General features: G+C 47.3%; 1 protein-coding gene across 3 annotated transcripts in view; it reads right to left on the bottom strand.

Moving 5' to 3' along the window:
- DCAF1 (DDB1 and CUL4 associated factor 1) overlaps positions 1 to 20,034 on the bottom strand; it is an 80,911-nt gene that overhangs the window by 36,910 nt on the left and 23,967 nt on the right. For all 3 annotated transcript variants that reach the window (XM_085863939.1, XM_085863940.1, XM_085863941.1), the window contains exons 3-4: positions 18,650 to 18,726; positions 18,480 to 18,553 (exon numbers count right to left, since the gene is read on the bottom strand). In XM_085863939.1, the coding sequence (XP_085720065.1) occupies positions 18,480 to 18,553; positions 18,650 to 18,726 (151 nt within the window). The remainder of the gene's footprint in view (positions 1 to 18,479; positions 18,554 to 18,649; positions 18,727 to 20,034) is intronic.

The following is a 20,034-nucleotide window of genomic DNA, read 5'->3' as shown; positions in this document are numbered from 1 at the left end:
CAGCAAGTAGTTATGCTGAGTATTGAATGACGACTGTTCCTATGACTGTGCCATCCCACACAACCCATTCCAATGACGATGCCATCCGATTACGTCATTTTAAAAACTACATTTCTCATGACTAATCGATCCCAAGAACTGCCACTTACAACTACGAGCCATAAAGAACAAGTAAAAAAAGACATAAAATGTCATAGCCCCCGTTGTTTTAGTAATTTTGCTGGACGGAGCTAAAGGGCCAGCTCATATTTATGTACAACTAAAATGGCCACCAGTCTACCACTCGGCCATCTTTGATCAGATTGCAAAATAAAGATAGCTGCACTTGTACGCCATCATGTAATATGCTTGTGCCAATTTTGAACAAAATCGGACCAGGTATGTCTGAGAAATGGTTGGGGACACATTTAACTAACAAAATGGCCACCGGTCGGCCATCTTGGATCTGATCTGGAAAAAAAAGTGATGTGCATATGAAAGCCATCATTTGTTATCTGGGTGCCAAGTTTGAACATCGGCAAATGCATGTTCAAAATATGGTTGAGGACATGATCAACATCAGGTTACAACTAAAATGGCCGCCAGTCGGCCATCATTGATCGCATCGCGAAACAAAATTATATGCATATGCATACCATCACGTGTTGTCTTTGTGCCAAGTACGAATAAAATTGGTCCATACATGTTCGAGATATGGTTGTGGTCACACGCACACACACAGAAATTGAGACCAAATCCACAAGCCCCTGTTTTGGACGAAGTCCAACAGGGCCTAATAAAGTTTGATAAGTATGATGTCATAGTTCAGAACGTTTGGCAGTCATGCTGGATCAAACAAAATCAATTAAAAAATCTTTTTCGCTGAAACCACTTCACCGATTGATGCAAAACTTAAAATGTACAATCCACTACCCATGGGGAAAAAGCTTCGATAACAATGTTGTCACAGGTCACATGGATAGGCAGCCATTTTGGATTGAATGAAAACTTACAAAAAATTCCTTCTCTTAAACCGCTTAATCAATTGCTGCGAAACTTCATATGTATATATATATATATATATATATATATATATATATATATATATATATATATATATATATATATATATATATATATATATATATATATATATATATATATATATATATATATATATATATATATATATTGTTGCGGATTTCGCGCCCGCCGGCGTGCGACGGCCACGTAACTCGAATCGCGGCACGTCGCCCACCGGACGGACAATCCAGTCGTGACCCTCTCGGACTAACGCCGGGAACCAGTCACGGGTGGACCTTTCGGTCTCACCGCGATCGAGCCAATCAGCCCCCGCGTGGGATAGGGTTGCTCGCCAAATTCGAACTACCTAAGTACCCACACGGAGGGTAGACCGGGCGATCGCACCTCGCCGCAGGTCGACTTCGGACACGGGCCACTTAAGCGACCCGTTCCGTACTATCAGAATAACCGAGCGGTGTTATCGTCGACCTCGACGGTTCGATTAATTATCGGGCGTGTTCAGCCCACTACCAACCCTTTACGTGAAGCAAGATGAGGGTTCAATGGGGGAAAAGACGAAGCGAAGCGGGAGAACAGTTCAACAATAAAGCACATTTATTCTCGGCACACGGGAAGCACACAAATACAATTCCACCAAATGCACACAAAAAAAGAAAACACAATTCCATTTACACAAAAAGCAAACATAAAAGTGAAAACACAGTGCAGAGCTAATACCGACTACCGAGCACACGGCAACACTTATACAATTCTACTTCACAGACGGCGCCGACAACACATACCCAAAACCAAGGAAAAGAAATCCCCCAAGAATGGGGCAGGCCTGAGGCCGAGACCGGGTCGGGCCTACCCGTCTGGTGATGAGACGCGGAGCGGCGATGGCCCCGCAACCCGCGGGCCTCGTGGACAGTGCCTGGCAGGGGGTGGGAACGGGGCCCCCTTGGTCGCACTATCTCAGCGCGGGGGGAAACAGGAGGGGGTTGCTGATGCTCGGGGTATAGAGGATCTTTATTATCCCTGGTGTGCGTCTCCACCTCGGCCAGGTCGCGCTGCCGGCCTCCCTCGGGCGTGCAGCTCCTGGCACCGACGCGAGCACCCCCTCGTCCGACTCTCTTCAGCTTCTCCAGCCACTGCAGGCTTCGGGCTCCAGTCTTCCACACTCGTCCCCTCCGTTCCGACTCCTTCTCGTTCTCGACTCCCTCTCGTTCTCGTTTGCGACTCTTTCTTCTCTCTCTTCGTTCTCCTTCGCGACTCCCTTCTGACTGACGAACACCGTCCTTTTATCCCCCCGTAACTTCGCCTTTGACCTTTCACCTCGCTCCCCATTGGCCCGAGAAAAAGTGGGCGTGAAGGCTTTTTGATCCACAAATTTGCATATATCGATCGTTCTGGAGGCGGGGCCAAATCGCCCCTCGCTCACCGATTGGACGGCAAAAAGTGGGCGTGTGTCGTTTTTGATCCGTTTTTGAAGCAGAAAATCCGTGATTTTGTACACGCTGTTCAACGTGCGCCCTACACGAGTCCAGCATCGGTGCCCATGAGTGGCGCGAGATGACGGTGATGCGATGGTGGCGAGTTGTGACGGTAAAGGTCATGGCGGTTGTGGTGAAGCGGCGTTGTGGTTGGTGGTTGTTGTTGTGGTTGTGATGATGGCGGTTGGTCCAAAATAAAGATAGTAAAAGAAAAACGGCTATCCTGAAGAGTCGCAGCACGCATGAATAACATTTATTCCCACTAGACAACGGGTTTGGGCCTAACTACACATGCACTTACCGAGATACCTCACCTAAGGGACCTGAATGGTGGTTTGCGAATCTGGTAACCACAACACTACCCCCTTCCCTTTTTACAGACTCGTCCCGAGTCGTCAAATTTTCGTGTGCCATCATGTGTAGTTTTCCCCTAGTACATTTTACCTACGGATCCCTGAGTGCGACATTCATGGTATTCGTGTCCCCAAAAATAAATAACCTGAGGGCTGCGTAACTATCTAAACAAACTCACTCACACGGACGACTTAAATAAAATTGCCGGCGCTAGACAGACATGCCGGGGGCGCACTCATATTTACAGTACATCTTAACCTAAACTTACAAATTTTACACTAAACCATGGCCCAGGATCACTGAACTCTGCAAAAGAAAAGCAGTTAGCAGGGAGCCAGGCTGCCCACATGCAGTCTCTGGCTCAAACAATGCAGGTGACAGGGAACGTGGCTGGCTGCTCACACGCAGTCCAAGGCCTTCCCTTTTGAACTGAACGCAGTGAACCACAACGGTGCATGGGCTGCACAAACGCAGTCTCCGTGCCAGCTCAAGTGGCACACGCAATGAGCACAACGAATGGATGGATGGACGCAAACACGGTGCAAGGGCCGCCACTGCAGGCCCGTGTTGTAGCTGCCAACAGGGCAGTTCTCGCAGCTTGCAAACTGTTGCCTTGATCCTGGCGCACATGGAAATGAACAGGGGGGGGGCAAAGCAAAATTGAACGGGGCTGGTGAACGTGGGCAGTGGGCATGGCATGGCAAAGGTGAGCAGGCAAACACAGCCCGCAGAAGAAGGCCGCTGCAGGCAAACACAGCCCGCAGAAGAAGACCATTGCAGGCAAACACAGCCGGCAGACGAACTGGCCGGCACAGGCCTCGAAGAAAAACAGCCAGCAGATGAACTGGCCGGCACAGGCCTTGCAGCACACAGCTGCCGATGAAGTTGGCCGGCCTCCGCCTTGAAGCAAAACACGGCCAGCCGATGAAGTTGGCCAGCCTTTGCCGTTCAGTGGAGGTTGGTGGAGGGAGTGCGGTGGTGCTGGCCACTTGGAAGGTGGGCTCGGACCTACCTACCTGTCTCCCTCCCAACCTATCGCCTTTGCCTGTCACTGTACATACCCACTCCCTTAATTTGTCAAACCCCAATTTAGCCCCAACTTATTTTTTTGTTGTTTTTATTTTTACTCCCCCACTATAAATCGTCCCCTAACCCCCTTTATCGTCCTTGTTCGGCTAACCTATCCTGTCACCTAGCCTACTCCCAACCCCTACGTTCCCTTCCCAGAGGGGAACAAGGGAGAGCTAACGTCCTGTGTCGAGGCCCAACGAAGCCTCAGAATGGCCTCCCCAGAGTTCGGCGATCTTTAACCAAAGTGGGTCCAGCGGCCCACAACGACAGCGAGGGGATGGATGGTGCGGAGGGGTACATCTCCTAATCTATCCTAACCATTTAACTGTTAAACTACCCCGGGGCTTTCAACAAGCGCCTCTCGCTTAAACTATTGGTTCTAACAACCCAGATTCCCGTCGCCTGTGTTGGTGTCCTTACAATTTCGGGCCTCGCCCCCCAATTTTCTCTCCGTGCCCTCACACGGTCTCCTGGCTGGGACACGTGGCTCCCTTTGGCAGGCACGACCCTCTGCCGAATCTCCCGCTATGGCACCCCCGGGCACTACACTGCCTCCGAGCCTACCAGCTCCTTAACACCGGGGAGTGCCCCCCATGGCACCTCCCCTGAAACGCACACGTGGCAGGCCGGCCTCCCGGGCCCCTTTCCGAGGGTCACCCGTGCCCACAACACTGCCCACGCGGCTAATGGCGCCCCGGCCCCCGCACCAAGCAGGCGCACCCGTGCCCACTACTCTATCCCGGCCCCCCATGGGCCCATGGCCTACCGCGGCCGACTAGCCTGGTGCCCGGGGTACCCACTCAGCGATACTCACCTTTCGCAGCCACGCTCCCAAGCCCGTCAACAGGGCTCCTGCACCCTCCAAATGGGTTTCGAGCCTACATTCCCACCAACAGCAAAACGCCCTGCATTTTTCAATGTGACTAACCCAGCTAACTCACTCTACACTGACCCACGGGTCCCTTGGGCGGGAGTCACTCCTCCCCCCAATCACTCATCGCACCATGCATTCCCCATTCGCTCCACACACACAGACCCGCTGGCCTCACTCACTCATGTCTCCACCTCACGACTCACCAAGCACATGCTTCCACTTCACTCACCAACTCTTCCACACACTCACCACTGAACTCTGCCATCCTTCTAACTACATCCCCTAACTAACTCGTGCTCCCACGTCGTCCCTTAAACTATAGCACGTTCCATTTAACACTACGTAGCTAAACTACGTCCCCTCTACACATTCACTGCCTGTCACTGTCTCAAATGTAATCCCATAAATCACTTTCCCAACCTAAATCTGGCTACAATCCCTCTAACTAATCCATTCCACGGACTCCATGAGGACTTACCCCTGCCCCATGAAGTCGGTCTAACTAAGCTAACCCTTCCCCCTAACTAGTTTTCATCCTGTGCCCCGGTCAAGGGGGTCTTTTACCCCTTGCCCAGGAATCCTTTGCACCCGAAAGTGAGGCTTGTTCTTTTTTTTTTTTTTCTACATGCGCAGCGCCAGCGCGGCAACTCAGAGCTCGCGCACTTTGCACCTGCCCGTGACGTCATGCAGCTGCACGTGTTCCTCGTCCCTCCTTGGACGCTACCATCCGGCAGAGATACCCCTCCTGCCGGATTCCAACCACACGTGCAGCCATGGCGTCACCGTGCGCATAAAAAAAAAACACAAGCCCCACGTCTCGAGGGGTTCCCCACGCGAACACATGTGCTTTGCCCGTTGGAGCTTAACACACACGATCGCGTGGAGAACCCGTCCGGTCCAAATCCATTTACCTGCCTCAACTTTGTCCGTCCGCGGGATCGGCAAATCCACCGCGTGCGTTTCCGGACCGGGACTTCACTCTCGCAAGCGAGCACGTGGCGGTCTCGTGCGTTGCACAGCACGAACCGCGTGCTCACTGCTGGGTGAACCCGGCACGGTCCTCGAAACAACTACAGCCGCTACTCGGCTTTCTCTCCTCTGTCGCCGTCTCCGTCGCCATTCCACACACGCATACCTGCGTGTCACGACGCACACAGTCCACACCATCACATTCACACGGGGAGACGCGGCTGCGTGCTCCCGCATGCCAACCGACATCTCCCTCTCATACCGCTCTCTCACACACACGGTCTCCCTGGCACACAGCGACCTTGCACACGGCCGTTCACTCACGCGTGCCTCACTACTCACACAAACCATACTACTCACACGTGGTGCTCCATTCACTCGCGCGGGGGCACTCACCCGCGGTGCCTCACCCACACACGCGAGGGCACTCAACCGCTGTGCCTCATCCACACACCGTGCCTCATCCACACACGGTTCCTCACCCACACACGCGGGGGCACTAACCCGCGGTGCCTCATCCACACTGGCCGTTTCACTCACACACATGGCCTCTTCCACACACGGTGCCTCATCCACACACGGCGTGCTGGGAAGCACGTACTCCGGCACCATCGCCACCACACCAATCACACACGGGGTCGCTTCCACACACGGGGACGCACTCACACCTTGCACCACACACACAGGGACAACCATACTGGGGATTCGTGTCCCCACAAGGGTCTCCGGGGCCTCTATACCCCCAAGCTCTCCGTGCACCCGTCCACAGCACCCGTCCCCTCAACCTCGCAAAACACGACCGAACTCACCTGGTCGTGACTCGCCTTAAGGGGGCATACTCCCTCCCCTCGTTCCTGGAGGAGGCCATCCAGGTGCTCGCACCGGGTCCCTGCACGCTCCGCGAGCTCACCCCCAATTTTCTCTCCTCTACCTCTGTGTGTGTGTGTGCGTCACTTACCCCGTCTTCCTCGTGTAGTCTCTCCTCTATGGTTCCCTTCCCGGCTACCGTCACTGCCAACTCTTCACCCTTTACCTCCCTTGTCTCAACTATTATTTCTGTTGTCGTCACCTCGTGTCTCGTCTCACACGTTTTGGTCTCCCCATTTAATTTTTCCCTTTCGGTCATCGTCACGACCCTCGCCCAACACGTTCCACGAATTATTTTTCACCCGCCTCCACCGCGGGCCTGTCAGCCGTTGCACCCCCACCCAGCTCGTTTGCTCCCACACGTGGAGTCGCCATTCCCAGCTCCCTGGTCACGGCCTTCATGCCCGCCTGCAGGCATCGGCCCATGTTCTGCGTCTCACCCCGTAGTTCTTTCATTTCTTTTCTCATTTGCTGTGTATTCGCATCCATCGTCGTTTTCACTTCATTCATTTGCTTGTTCATGTCTTTCATTTCGTTTTTCATTTCATTTGTATTTGTATCCATCGTCGTTTTCACTTCATTCATTTGTTTGTTCATTGCCGCCAGCATGGCGCATAGCTGGGCCATGTTGGATGCACTCAGCTGAGCCGTTTCGGCAAGGGTTGGGGAAGGGTCTTGGTGGAGAGGGGGGGAGGTGTCATACACCGCGGCCGCTGCCGCACCCACCTCGGGCCCTGGGTTCAGTTGGGCGAGTCCGTGTTCCTGCACAATCAACATTTCCTGCTCGGGGATTCCATCCTGGACCATGGACTCTACATTATTACACATATACATTTCTAATACCCCCGGCTCCCGCTCGCCTTGAGACGCCATCTTGCTTCTCGTGAAGGGTTAATTTGCTCGCTCGTAATTTGGAGGGAATCGGGGGTCGCTTCTCTCACCCCTGGACCGATTCCCGTAAATTTAGCCGGAGACAGGAGAGCCCGTTTTCCTGTTCTCCGATACCAGTGCCGCGAGGAGGGCGATGAATTTGTATCGCACGACCTGACACCAGTGTTGCGGATTTCGCGCCCGCCGGCGTGCGACGGCCACGTAACTCGAATCGCGGCACGTCGCCCACCGGACGGACAATCCAGTCGTGACCCTCTCGGACTAACGCCGGGAACCAGTCACGGGTGGACCTTTCGGTCTCACCGCGATCGAGCCAATCAGCCCCCGCGTGGGATAGGGTTGCTCGCCAAATTCGAACTACCTAAGTACCCACACGGAGGGTAGACCGGGCGATCGCACCTCGCCGCAGGTCGACTTCGGACACGGGCCACTTAAGCGACCCGTTCCGTACTATCAGAATAACCGAGCGGTGTTATCGTCGACCTCGACGGTTCGATTAATTATCGGGCGTGTTCAGCCCACTACCAACCCTTTACGTGAAGCAAGATGAGGGTTCAATGGGGGAAAAGACGAAGCGAAGCGGGAGAACAGTTCAACAATAAAGCACATTTATTCTCGGCACACGGGAAGCACACAAATACAATTCCACCAAATGCACACAAAAAAAGAAAACACAATTCCATTTACACAAAAAGCAAACATAAAAGTGAAAACACAGTGCAGAGCTAATACCGACTACCGAGCACACGGCAACACTTATACAATTCTACTTCACAGACGGCGCCGACAACACATACCCAAAACCAAGGAAAAGAAATCCCCCAAGAATGGGGCAGGCCTGAGGCCGAGACCGGGTCGGGCCTACCCGTCTGGTGATGAGACGCGGAGCGGCGATGGCCCCGCAACCCGCGGGCCTCGTGGACAGTGCCTGGCAGGGGGTGGGAACGGGGCCCCCTTGGTCGCACTATCTCAGCGCGGGGGGAAACAGGAGGGGGTTGCTGATGCTCGGGGTATAGAGGATCTTTATTATCCCTGGTGTGCGTCTCCACCTCGGCCAGGTCGCGCTGCCGGCCTCCCTCGGGCGTGCAGCTCCTGGCACCGACGCGAGCACCCCCTCGTCCGACTCTCTTCAGCTTCTCCAGCCACTGCAGGCTTCGGGCTCCAGTCTTCCACACTCGTCCCCTCCGTTCCGACTCCTTCTCGTTCTCGACTCCCTCTCGTTCTCGTTTGCGACTCTTTCTTCTCTCTCTTCGTTCTCCTTCGCGACTCCCTTCTGACTGACGAACACCGTCCTTTTATCCCCCCGTAACTTCGCCTTTGACCCCCTCCCTTTGACCTTTCACCTCGCTCCCCATTGGCCCGAGAAAAAGTGGGCGTGAAGGCTTTTTGATCCACAAATTTGCATATATCGATCGTTCTGGAGGCGGGGCCAAATCGCCCCTCGCTCACCGATTGGACGGCAAAAAGTGGGCGTGTGTCGTTTTTGATCCGTTTTTGAAGCAGAAAATCCGTGATTTTGTACACGCTGTTCAACGTGCGCCCTACACGAGTCCAGCATCGGTGCCCATGAGTGGCGCGAGATGACGGTGATGCGATGGTGGCGAGTTGTGACGGTAAAGGTCATGGCGGTTGTGGTGAAGCGGCGTTGTGGTTGGTGGTTGTTGTTGTGGTTGTGATGATGGCGGTTGGTCCAAAATAAAGATAATAAAAGAAAAACGGCTATCCTGAAGAGTCGCAGCACGCATGAATAACATTTATTCCCACTAGACAACGGGTTTGGGCCTAACTACACATGCACTTACCGAGATACCTCACCTAAGGGACCTGAATGGTGGTTTGCGAATCTGGTAACCACAACAATATATATATATATATATATATATATATATATATATATATATATATATATATATATATATATATATATATATATTGTTATGATTATGGGGTAGATGAACTGATTTAATAGTACAGATAGGATTGTATAGTGGAGCATGGTCCATGGACGGGTCAAAGCATCTCGATGTAAATAAGTCAGGGAATCCGTCAACTTAAGTGTTACGTGTCACCACACGAGGGGTGGTGCGGTGTTAAATAGCTTGGGGAGTAAAAATAAGTTCCCCTGTACATGATTACCCTCTGTGATTTTTCCCTATGTTTTTATATTCCAAGCCAGGCCCATAGAAGGAGAAGCCACGCCTTCTCGTGTTTGGGAGGCAAGGAGGCCACGCCTCAGGGTGGAGAAGAGAGAGGGTGATAAAAAAAAGAGGAGGATCGAAGGCGCAGTGTGCTTAGCGAGGGGGCTTCAGAGACAGCAGATCGAGCAGGGCAGATTTTACGTCCAGAGCAGATTGAGCGGAGCCAATCGAGGGGGTGCCGGCCAGATTTGCGCGTGTAGTGTGTGGAGGGTTCACGTCTGGTTCTGCGGGACACGCACGTGGCGGCTGCTCAGGAAGAGGAAGGCTGGCACGTTCGTGAGCCTGAGTTTGGAAAGCTGCTACAAGTGAAGTGCCATTCTGCTTGCATGTGCACATGGATGGTGGAGGCGCCTTCCTCCCGGGCTCGACAAGAGATGGCACCGTTTTGCTTGCAGGTACAAGTTCTGGACGAAGCTCCCCAACACCAGATCGACGAGGGCCAGCCCTTGGCCAGGTTAAGTACCAGTGCATAAAAAAGGGGGTTATATTTTCGTTTGTCACCCTTCGTCTGTGTGTGAGCGAGGCCTCGATGATGGAAGTTATTCATTATATCCGTTTCATTTCATCTTCATTATTGTCCTGATAAATACTTGTGTTTCATTAACTATAGTCCCTTTAAAGAAACTGCATTTCGTGTATTTGTAGAGGGGTTCGTGGATCAAACCCCTCGTGCTGTCCATTCTCGAGAATCCTCCTCCATTTCAAGTACTCCTCCGTCCGCTATTGCCATCACTGGGCTCTGTTGTCTTCTCACATACAGCGGCGTTGCCATCTGCCGTACCCTTCGAGCGCACGCTGAAATCCATGTCAATGAGCGTGTCCACCTCCAAGGAATAAAGACCACTCGACTGCCCCGGGAGGTTGGTCGGTGTCAACCGCCTGGCTACCACGAATTTAAGTAGTGAAATTCGAACCACAGCACCCCTGCGACAACTGCAGTCCAGAGCGGGATTCAAACCCTGCCACCTCCACGACAATATGTATGTGTGTGTATATATATATATATATATATATATATATATATATATATATATATATATATATATATATATATATATATATATATATATATATATATATATATATATATATATATATATATATATGTATATATATATATATATATATATATATATATATATATATATATATATATATATATATATATATATATATATATATATATATATATATATATATATATATATATTACTGTGGAGTTTTGCCCGCTCGGCATGTGGGCGAACGCCTTTAGCTTAATTGCGGCCGCGCACGCCCACCGAACGAGCAATCTAGTCACAGCTTTCGGATCAATGTCGAAACCCAGCTACGGGTGTTGTTAACCACACCATAAACCAGCCAACTCTTCTGTCCACGCGCTACAGGGTCGATCGCCGAATTGTCGATGTACCTAATTATTCGTGCAGACAGAAATGCCGGGGATTTACACCTCAACGGAGCCTGCACGAAAATGAGCCACTTTAAACAGCTCGTTCCGTTTGCGATTGCCGAGCGGTTTTATATCGCCAAGCCCCGTCGGACCAGATGTACGTTTTATCGGCTATTAATCAGCCAGCTAATTATTCCGAACGCAATTATGGCAGTCAATGGAGGAAAGGACGCAACGAGCAGGTGACATTCAACAATGGGGACAATTATTTTTACACGTAAGCAATGCAATGAATGGGGGTAGGGGACAAGACACGAGTAAAAACCTACAGCCGATATCTATTTATTACGTACATGCCTTTACAACAATTCTACTTACGGACAAGGCGCCACAGACTTCCATGCAAAAACCCTAGATAAGAAAGATAGAACTAGGCTCGTAAGCCTTTAATGTTCCTCGGAGCTGGGATGACAAAGGAGCTCCGCGAGGCCGGGCAGGTTACCTTTGTCACCCTTGAGGCGACTCGATGGGTCTTTTGGTCGGCGACCCTCCGTATGTCTCGTCGTCAACGCAGCAGCTGTTGTAACGGCGGCTTGGTTGGTCCAGGGCTTAGCAGCGTGGCCTGGTCGATCGGGCCTGGCCGACGACGCTTCAGAGGAGCGAACGGGCCTTGCTCTGTTCGAGTTGATGCTCTTGAAGAGCCCGCTCACTCCTCAGCATCGCTCGGACCGTTATGTATCTGGCTGGTGACTCCTCTCCGGCTGGCGACTTCTCCCGACTCCAACTCGACTGCCTCCACCGACCACAACGACCAACTACTTGGTGACTTGGCTGGCTCCAACGACGAACGAACTCCACTCCTCCAATCAACAACTTGACTGGACTCACCAACCCGACTCCATTCCACTCACCCACTCGACTCCGGCGTTCCAACACGGCCGTTTTATCGGGTCCGAGGTGTCCGCCCCTTCCTTCTCGGCGCGCGGGGGAAAAATCCTAGGAGTGATGGAGTTGTTTTTCTTTGGAGCATACTTTTTTTAACAGTCACTTTTGTTTACCCGTTCTGAGGGACCCACCCCAACCGTCAATACTGTTTTCGTCCCAGAATATCGGGCGGGAGTTGTTGAGTTGTTCTTTTAGTTTGTAGAGATGCCGTGGTTGTAAACTTTGTGACGATGTGGTGGAGGTGGCGTGGTTGTGGAGTTGGCGTGGTTGTCGAGATGTTGTTTGTGGAGATGTTGGCAGTTGTGGAGAAGGTGGTGAGGAGATGTTTGCGGTTGTGGAGAAGGTGGTGAGGAGATGATTGTTTAAAATAAAGATAGAAAAGAATAACACTACCTCAAGATTCACAGCCCGACACACGAATAATTCCCATTATACATTGGTGGGGAAATCTAACCTGGACACACACTTAGACATAACTGATCTTCGGGGAACCTGAATGGTGTTCTGTGAATTTCCACAACTGTAACGATACACATATATATATATATATATATATATATATATATATATATATATATATATATATATATATATATATATATATATATATATATATATATATATATATATATATATATATATATATATATATATATATATATATATATATATATGTATGTATATTGTGGCCCTAAAGGGAGTTCTTTCATCCCCTGTTCCTGTCCAGACTGGAGTTCCTCAAGGTAGTGTTATGGGCCCTGTTCCTTTTCTGGTTTTCATCAATGATCTCTCCGACTCTCTGGAAAATCCTCTCTATCTCTTTGCTGATGACTCCACCCTCTGCAGTACCATCTGTCATCCCCTAGACCGGCAAGCAGCAGCTTCTTCGCTCACTGCTGATCTGGATAAAATCACAAACTGGTCCAACACGTGGAACATGTCTTTCATTCCGGACAAATTTCACACTCTCACTATGTCTCTTCGAAAGGACCGTTTAGAACCCCCCCCCCCCCATCCACTTTCTCAACAATCCTCTGGAAGAAGTCCTTCCTTTCAAGCTTCTACGTCTCACTATCTGCCATGACCTTTCCTGGGAAAGCCACATTTCAAACCTGGCCTCCAAAGCCAGTCGCCGACTGGGAATCCTCCGTCGTGCAAGGTCCTTCCTCGGACCACCTGAGCTCCTGATCACTTACAAAGCTTTTGTCCACAGACTGATGGAGTTCTGCTCTCCCCTCTGGGTTGGTCCTCCTGCCTCCCACCTTTCTCTGCTTCACGCTGTAGAAACCAAGGCATTTGGGATCATTGGCATCTCCCACAATGAGGCTGAGTCTTTGGGCCTCTCACTCAATCACCACAGGTTGGTCGGTGGTCTTTCTGTCTTCTACAGTCTCCTCTCTTGCCTCGCCCCCTCTGCTCTCTCTGCGATTTGTCCCCACCACATTTCCGCAGGGCGCTCAAGGTCCGCCAACAACCCCCTTGTGGTAAAACTACCAAAATCATGAATCACTGCTCACCTTCACTCTTTCATTCCTCTTTTCTCCCACCTTTGGAATAAACTCCCTCACTCTATTCATTCCCATTCTTCCCTCCAGGCCTTCAAAACAGCTGTTCACCACCACCTCTTATCATCCCCCATCCAAATCCTCGATCTTTTCTACACCCGATAATCCACCCAAGCCCGCCTCCTTGAAATTCCCTGCTTTCCTGCCTGAAAGTCCCTGTAATGTCCATCTTCGATTCCCCATGTTCCCCGTCCCATCCCTCTCCCTTCCACAGATCTCCAAATGTCTCTGTTCCCCACTATTTTGTCCTTCCCACTCCCTCCCCTCCTGTCTCATGCCTCCCTTGATGTGCGTTGTGTGTTAGCTCTCATACGAGCCTCGACAAGGTATACAAAAAAATGATAATAAAAAATGGGCGTTTGACTATATATTTGTACTGTAATTCTACTACTTCATGGACCTGAAGGTAGATTTTACCTGTGAGAATACAGTATAAGCACACTAACTAAACCACACAAAAAAAGACCAACAAAGCAACCTTCGGTTACGTTTGGAAGAAAGATTAATATTGGTAACTCGCGTTACAAAAAAAGGACATTACTAAAATTGTGAATACCTCTTTTGTGAAAGTCTCCTCATATTAAGTATCCTGGTAAAACTTTTCCTGTGCTGATATGATATTGTGATGCGAGTTATAAGTTTACAATGTAATAGTTACAAGATTATCAATGATTAGATTATAGAAAGCATATATTTTGGTAACTCACGTTACCTAATGTCCATGCAAACAAATATCCCACCATTCCTGGGCAAACAAACATATCAATAGTATTTAATCTAGTTTAAGTACTCTTGGTGATAAATCTCAACTGAGGAAGTAACTAAACTTGTATTTTCACTCAAATACTACAAGTAACCTGTAAAGTTTGTAAACCTATACAAGTTTGGATACCAAATTGCCAAAAAGTACTGTATAGTGCAAATTAAATACTTACATGTAAACAATAGGGTAGAGTAAACCAATCCTTTTTATTTAAATCTTACTAATTATTAATATTGTTGAATTTCTGTTAATCTAATGAACAGGTTGTAAACAGGTGTTCTACATCTATCTATAATTCCAGCAATCTCTCTCTGTGTGTGTCTGTGTGTGTGTCTGTGTGTGTCACCGCTGTTTCTCGACAACCACTGGTCCGATCTAATTGAAACTTGCCAGGTATATTGCTGGGGACCTGAGGATGTGCCTTTTCAAGATTTCATATTAATCGGACAAGTGCTTCCCAAGTTATGGCCATTTATTTACCAAACCAATGGGAAGACACGTTGTTGCGTGGGCGTGGCCGATGGGGAAGGGATGCACAGCCGCGTTCCCCATTACGGGTTACAACGTACGGGCTTCCGGAGAGTGATGACTTCGTGTATTCTAATAATTTCTCATGCGCATTTATAGATAAACAGAATGGCCCAAGTTATGATCGTTTTCATATTAGATGGTGTATAAATTTCGGGAACATCAGAGTGCTGGTATGCTCCGAACCAGGAAGTAAATTTTTTCTCTCTCTTTTCTCTTTTTGTTTTTCCTTGCCACGACATTGCGAAAAGGTAAAATACGTTGGCGCTAATTGAATAATTGGGTATTAAAAATAAATTGCGAATAATCGTAACTGAGAATAATATCGAACTTCCGGGTCACGCACGTACGGGCACGTGAGAGCTAAGAAACGGCCTGTGTGGTTTATTTATTTATTATTATTATTTTTTTTTACGGGCACGTACTAGTAATAATAATAATACTACTTCGGCAGTTATCCAGACAAGCAATAAATAAACAAGCAGTCATAGACTGGTACTTACGAAATCGTCAACTTGACCTCTGACCTTGTTTAATAAAAGCTGTCTCTAGAGAACGTAGCAACGCAAACCAGAAGTTTCTACGATGATTCTGTACAAAACCATCAAAAATCAGATGTTTGACCTCACTGTGACCTTGACCTTTGAGCGATTTTGACCAAAATCTAATCAGCGCTAGCCATCACCCTCCTGAATCATGTGGTATAATTTGACATTGGTAGCTTCTTCCGTTCGAGTTATCGTACGTACACACACACACACACACACACACACACACACACACACACACACACACACACACGCACACACACACACACGCACACCCACACCCACACACACACACACCCCCCCACACACACACGCACACACACACACACACACACACACACACACACACACACACACACACACACGACGGAAGTCATCAATATACTTAGGAAATCTTTAGATTTCGTAAGTAACAAGCAGTCATAGACTGGTACTTACGAAATCGTCAACTTGACCTCTGACCTTGTCTAATAAAAGCTGTCTCTAGAGAAGGTAGTGACGTAAACCAGAAGTTTCTATGATGATTCTGTACCAAACCATCAAAAATCGAATGTTTGATCTCACTGTGACCTTGACCTTTGACCGATTTTGACCAAAATCTAATCAGCGCTAGCCATCACTCTCCTGAATCACGTGGTGTAATTTGACATTGGTAGCTTCTTCCGTTCTCGAGTTATCGTGCCGACAAACAAACACACAAACAGAGGACGGAAGTCATCAATATACTTACGAAATCTTTAGATTTCGTAAGTAATAATAATTTATGCCATCATTCATCGCCATGTCTATGGAGGTCTCATGTAGAGTATGTTCTTCAATGTTTTGCTTCATATATATACAGCAGTACAAGTACAGTAATACCCTGATTTACGTCTCCTCTTTTGGGTTGTTTCGCAAATATGTAATCACGTTATTAATGCCATTACCCGACTTGCTTCGCATCAACTCATACTTACGTCGCTTTAATAGCCATACCTTGTATTCTTGAACGTTTTCAGAACTTACAAGACTGCAAAAGACGCCAGAATACATCACTAAAGTATCAAATCAGATTGCAAAATTGCCAAAAGACCTACTGCACTTTACTTTGCACATAAACAAATGTACTGTGCTGTAGATTGGCTAAGAGGCATCGTAAAAGTATTACCCGAAAAGTGAAATTACATGTTATTCGTCGAATGGATGACGGTGAATGTGCGGTTGATGTTGCCGTGTTATTAAGTTTGCCTCTGACAATGGTGCGCAAGTCTAAAAAATTACCCCCGTGTGGGGGTGACGGTCATCTCTATAATACCACAAGTTCTCAATGTTCAGCTCAATGATCGAAGACTACTGCGCAGTTCCACTGTGCAGCTCGAACTGCGCAGTTTGGTTTAAGATGACTCGGCATTTTGGCACGCACGCACAAAATTATATTTTGAAAATAAATGCCGACGTTTACATTTCGGGTTTTGAAACATTTGCACCTTCGGCGGAATATGTATAAATATAAAAGGCTAAAAATGTGTTTTCCATTTATATTTCATTTCTCCTTCCTTCCTTCTTTGCGAATCACATCGGCGTTTTTGGCCATCTTCCAGATCACGTGACGATCAAACGGGAAGGAAATTCAAAAATCTGTCCGGTTAGCTACAGGATAATATTTTTTACTATCATAATCAATAAACAGTTGCCGAATATCTTGAAGAATGGCAGACTAGATAGGTTTTGAAAATGGCGATTTTTATAACTTACGTGACCTCGTGACCTTGAACCCGGACAAAAGTTATATCGTTGTGCAACACTCATCGACCTCTACCCACATACTAAGTTTCATCAAGATCGGAAGAAAAATTGTTGACGGACGGACGGACATTTGGTCCGGCTTTATTAGGTCATCTCGGTAGAGATGACATAAAAATGCCAACGTTCATTAAATGAGGAAGAAGAGGCAGAGGCAGAGGCAGAGGCACCACAAACTTTGACTGCTGCCGGAGGAGGTTTATTTTGATGCAAATCGTCTGGTAATTGTTTTTATTCGTTTTTGCAAGATATGTTAGTCAGCTTGTATGTTTTTTATTATTATTATTATTTTTCGTTTGTCTGTAATCACGTATAAAAAATTCTGCAGAGCACAGTTATCATTGGAAATTTTTGTAACTTCGCATATCAGAGGCCTATAGAGGTCCCTTTCAGCGCATAAAATTTTGAAGGTCAAGGTCAAAGGTCAAGGTCACTTTGTCGCAAATCAGGGGAGTCGACGAAACCCTTATTTTTTGAGTAATTTTGATCGGATCGTCTTCAAACTTCATGGGAATATAGTTCATGGTCTGGCGCTCAGCTGATTAATTTTTGGTGGCGATTGGCCTTGACCTTCATGGTTAGCGCCTAAGGTCAAACATATTTGACCCCAAGGTCAAATTTTCAATTTTTAGGAACCATATCGTGTAGTACCTCAAATTGAACACCTCGAGGAGTGCTTTCTAGATATGTCAAGCTTGAGACATTATGACGTCATTTGGTGACGTTATGAGGCAAACACATATTTTTCATGGTTACTCTGTAGAACGATTCTCATCGGAATCTCTCGTAGGCATATTCCTCAAGGAGTCGCTCCTGGTGGATAGCAGCTCTGTTCACCTCAGTGTGACCTTAAATAATTCACACGTGGTCACCTTTTGGCAAGATACGGGTCACCCTGTAGGTGACATTGGTTTATATATTTACTTATACCTATGTGTCCTAGACCATAACTGTCATTAATCAAAAAAGGGTAATGTCCTAATAAAAAGCAAAATATAATACGTAAAGTGGAGACGTGAGGAAAGCATCCCCCATTTATTCCATTAATTTTTGAGAAAAATTGCTTCAAGTTACGCCATTTCAATACTCGTCTCAATTTTCAGGAATGCATCCCTGACATAAACCGGGGTATTACTTTGCTTGCAATCTTGTACGCAGAGATAATCCCACCTGTAATTTCATAACAAACTAAAATAATTGAACACAACATAGCAGTACAAAGGAGAAAACGAGACTCACAGAGTTCATGAAGTCATCGTTCTTGAACAGAATTTTCAGCAAATAGCCAAGCACACATTCTGGATCTGCTCGTCCTGGAATATAAATAAATAAATATGCGTTTTAGGTTTTCATCTTTACATGACAGGATAAAACTTGCATTCAATTACAAACATAAGAAGACTCATTACCAGGATGTCTATCATCAAATGGGTCAGGGTCCACCTTATGATACTCTTCGGTTTCCTTCTCTATTAGCTCGGAGATGCTGCAACACAGATACATATCAAAATATCATCATTTTATTATACACATTCACAGGGTTTCTTTCAGCAATGTGAACAGGAAAACAACCTGAATGATTTAATACAGGCAAAACAAATTTGGTTGACTAGTGATAAACACACACACACACAAAACAGAGTAGAGTCCTGGGTAAAATAAATAAGCAGTATCAAACAAATTTAATATGACAGAGCAATGGGTGAAAAGTTGCAGAATAATGGCCAATTATGATAGCCATTTTATAACAGGGGTGCCAACTGACCTGCTCAAATGGAGACTGGCCAACCTCCCCATAAGCAAAATAATGGAATTGATCACCAGAGCAGATCTCAAGTCCAATTTCTTCACAAACACATATAAATATATATATATACATATATATTTATATATATATATATATATATATATATATATATTTATATATATATATATATATATATATATATATATATATATATATATATATATATATATATATATATATATTGAACAATGATCTTCATTCATTAGTTTCTGGAAGTTGCTTTCTCACCTAGAAATACTGCTTCTATCATATTGCTCGCGCTGAGATGATGGCCTTGAGGTATGCACACTCGCCTCTAAGCTGTGGAGCCTGGGTTTTTGAATCCCGACCCAGCTATAAACTGTCATCCTGGTGTTTTAGGGGCAGAGTAATTCATCAATGTGTATGCTGTCCATCAGATGTTCGTTAAACAGGAAAAGTCTGCCAGCATTCTTTGGTGGATGTTAAAGATCCCATGTTGTCCTTTGTGAAGAGTAGGCGAGCTATCTCTGGCACCACGGTCAAATTCCAAATTACTGCTCTAACCAGCAGAGGGCATTGCATCAGCGACAGAGCCACGCCCTCAGCCAAAGATATACCCCACAATCTTGTGCTGCATACAAACGAAGAATAATCATATTGCTATGTTCATTTGGAGGAGGAAGGTGGGGGGGGGGGGCGAGAGGGGTGTAGAAATAAGTCTGAAGTAAGGGTTTAGCATGGTGCATGTGGTCATGTAGGGTTTAGCATAATTTGTTGTATTAATCAATTGCTAGTGGGAAGTTGTCAAGTGCATAGCCTGCTTAGGGCATGGGTAGGTGGGAGGAGGAGATTGGGACCATACTTAGTTGGTGAGAACGTTGGTGCTGCCTAAGCAGTCTCCTTGGCTATTGGGCACAATCCTGGATGGGTCGCCACTCCAACAGTATACCAGCATGCTGGCACGCATTTTGCCGACCACGGAAGGATGACAGGCCGAGTTAACCCCACCTGGTATTAATTCAACAG

This window comes from Eptatretus burgeri, chromosome 18 (assembly GCF_056783735.1).
Source record: "Eptatretus burgeri isolate ZD-2024b chromosome 18, Ebu_testis_v1, whole genome shotgun sequence".
Classification (NCBI taxonomy): Eukaryota; Metazoa; Chordata; class Myxini; order Myxiniformes; family Myxinidae; genus Eptatretus; species Eptatretus burgeri.
The sequence above is the reverse complement of the archived record's forward strand: the minus strand, read 5'-3'. Positions and strand labels throughout refer to the sequence as shown.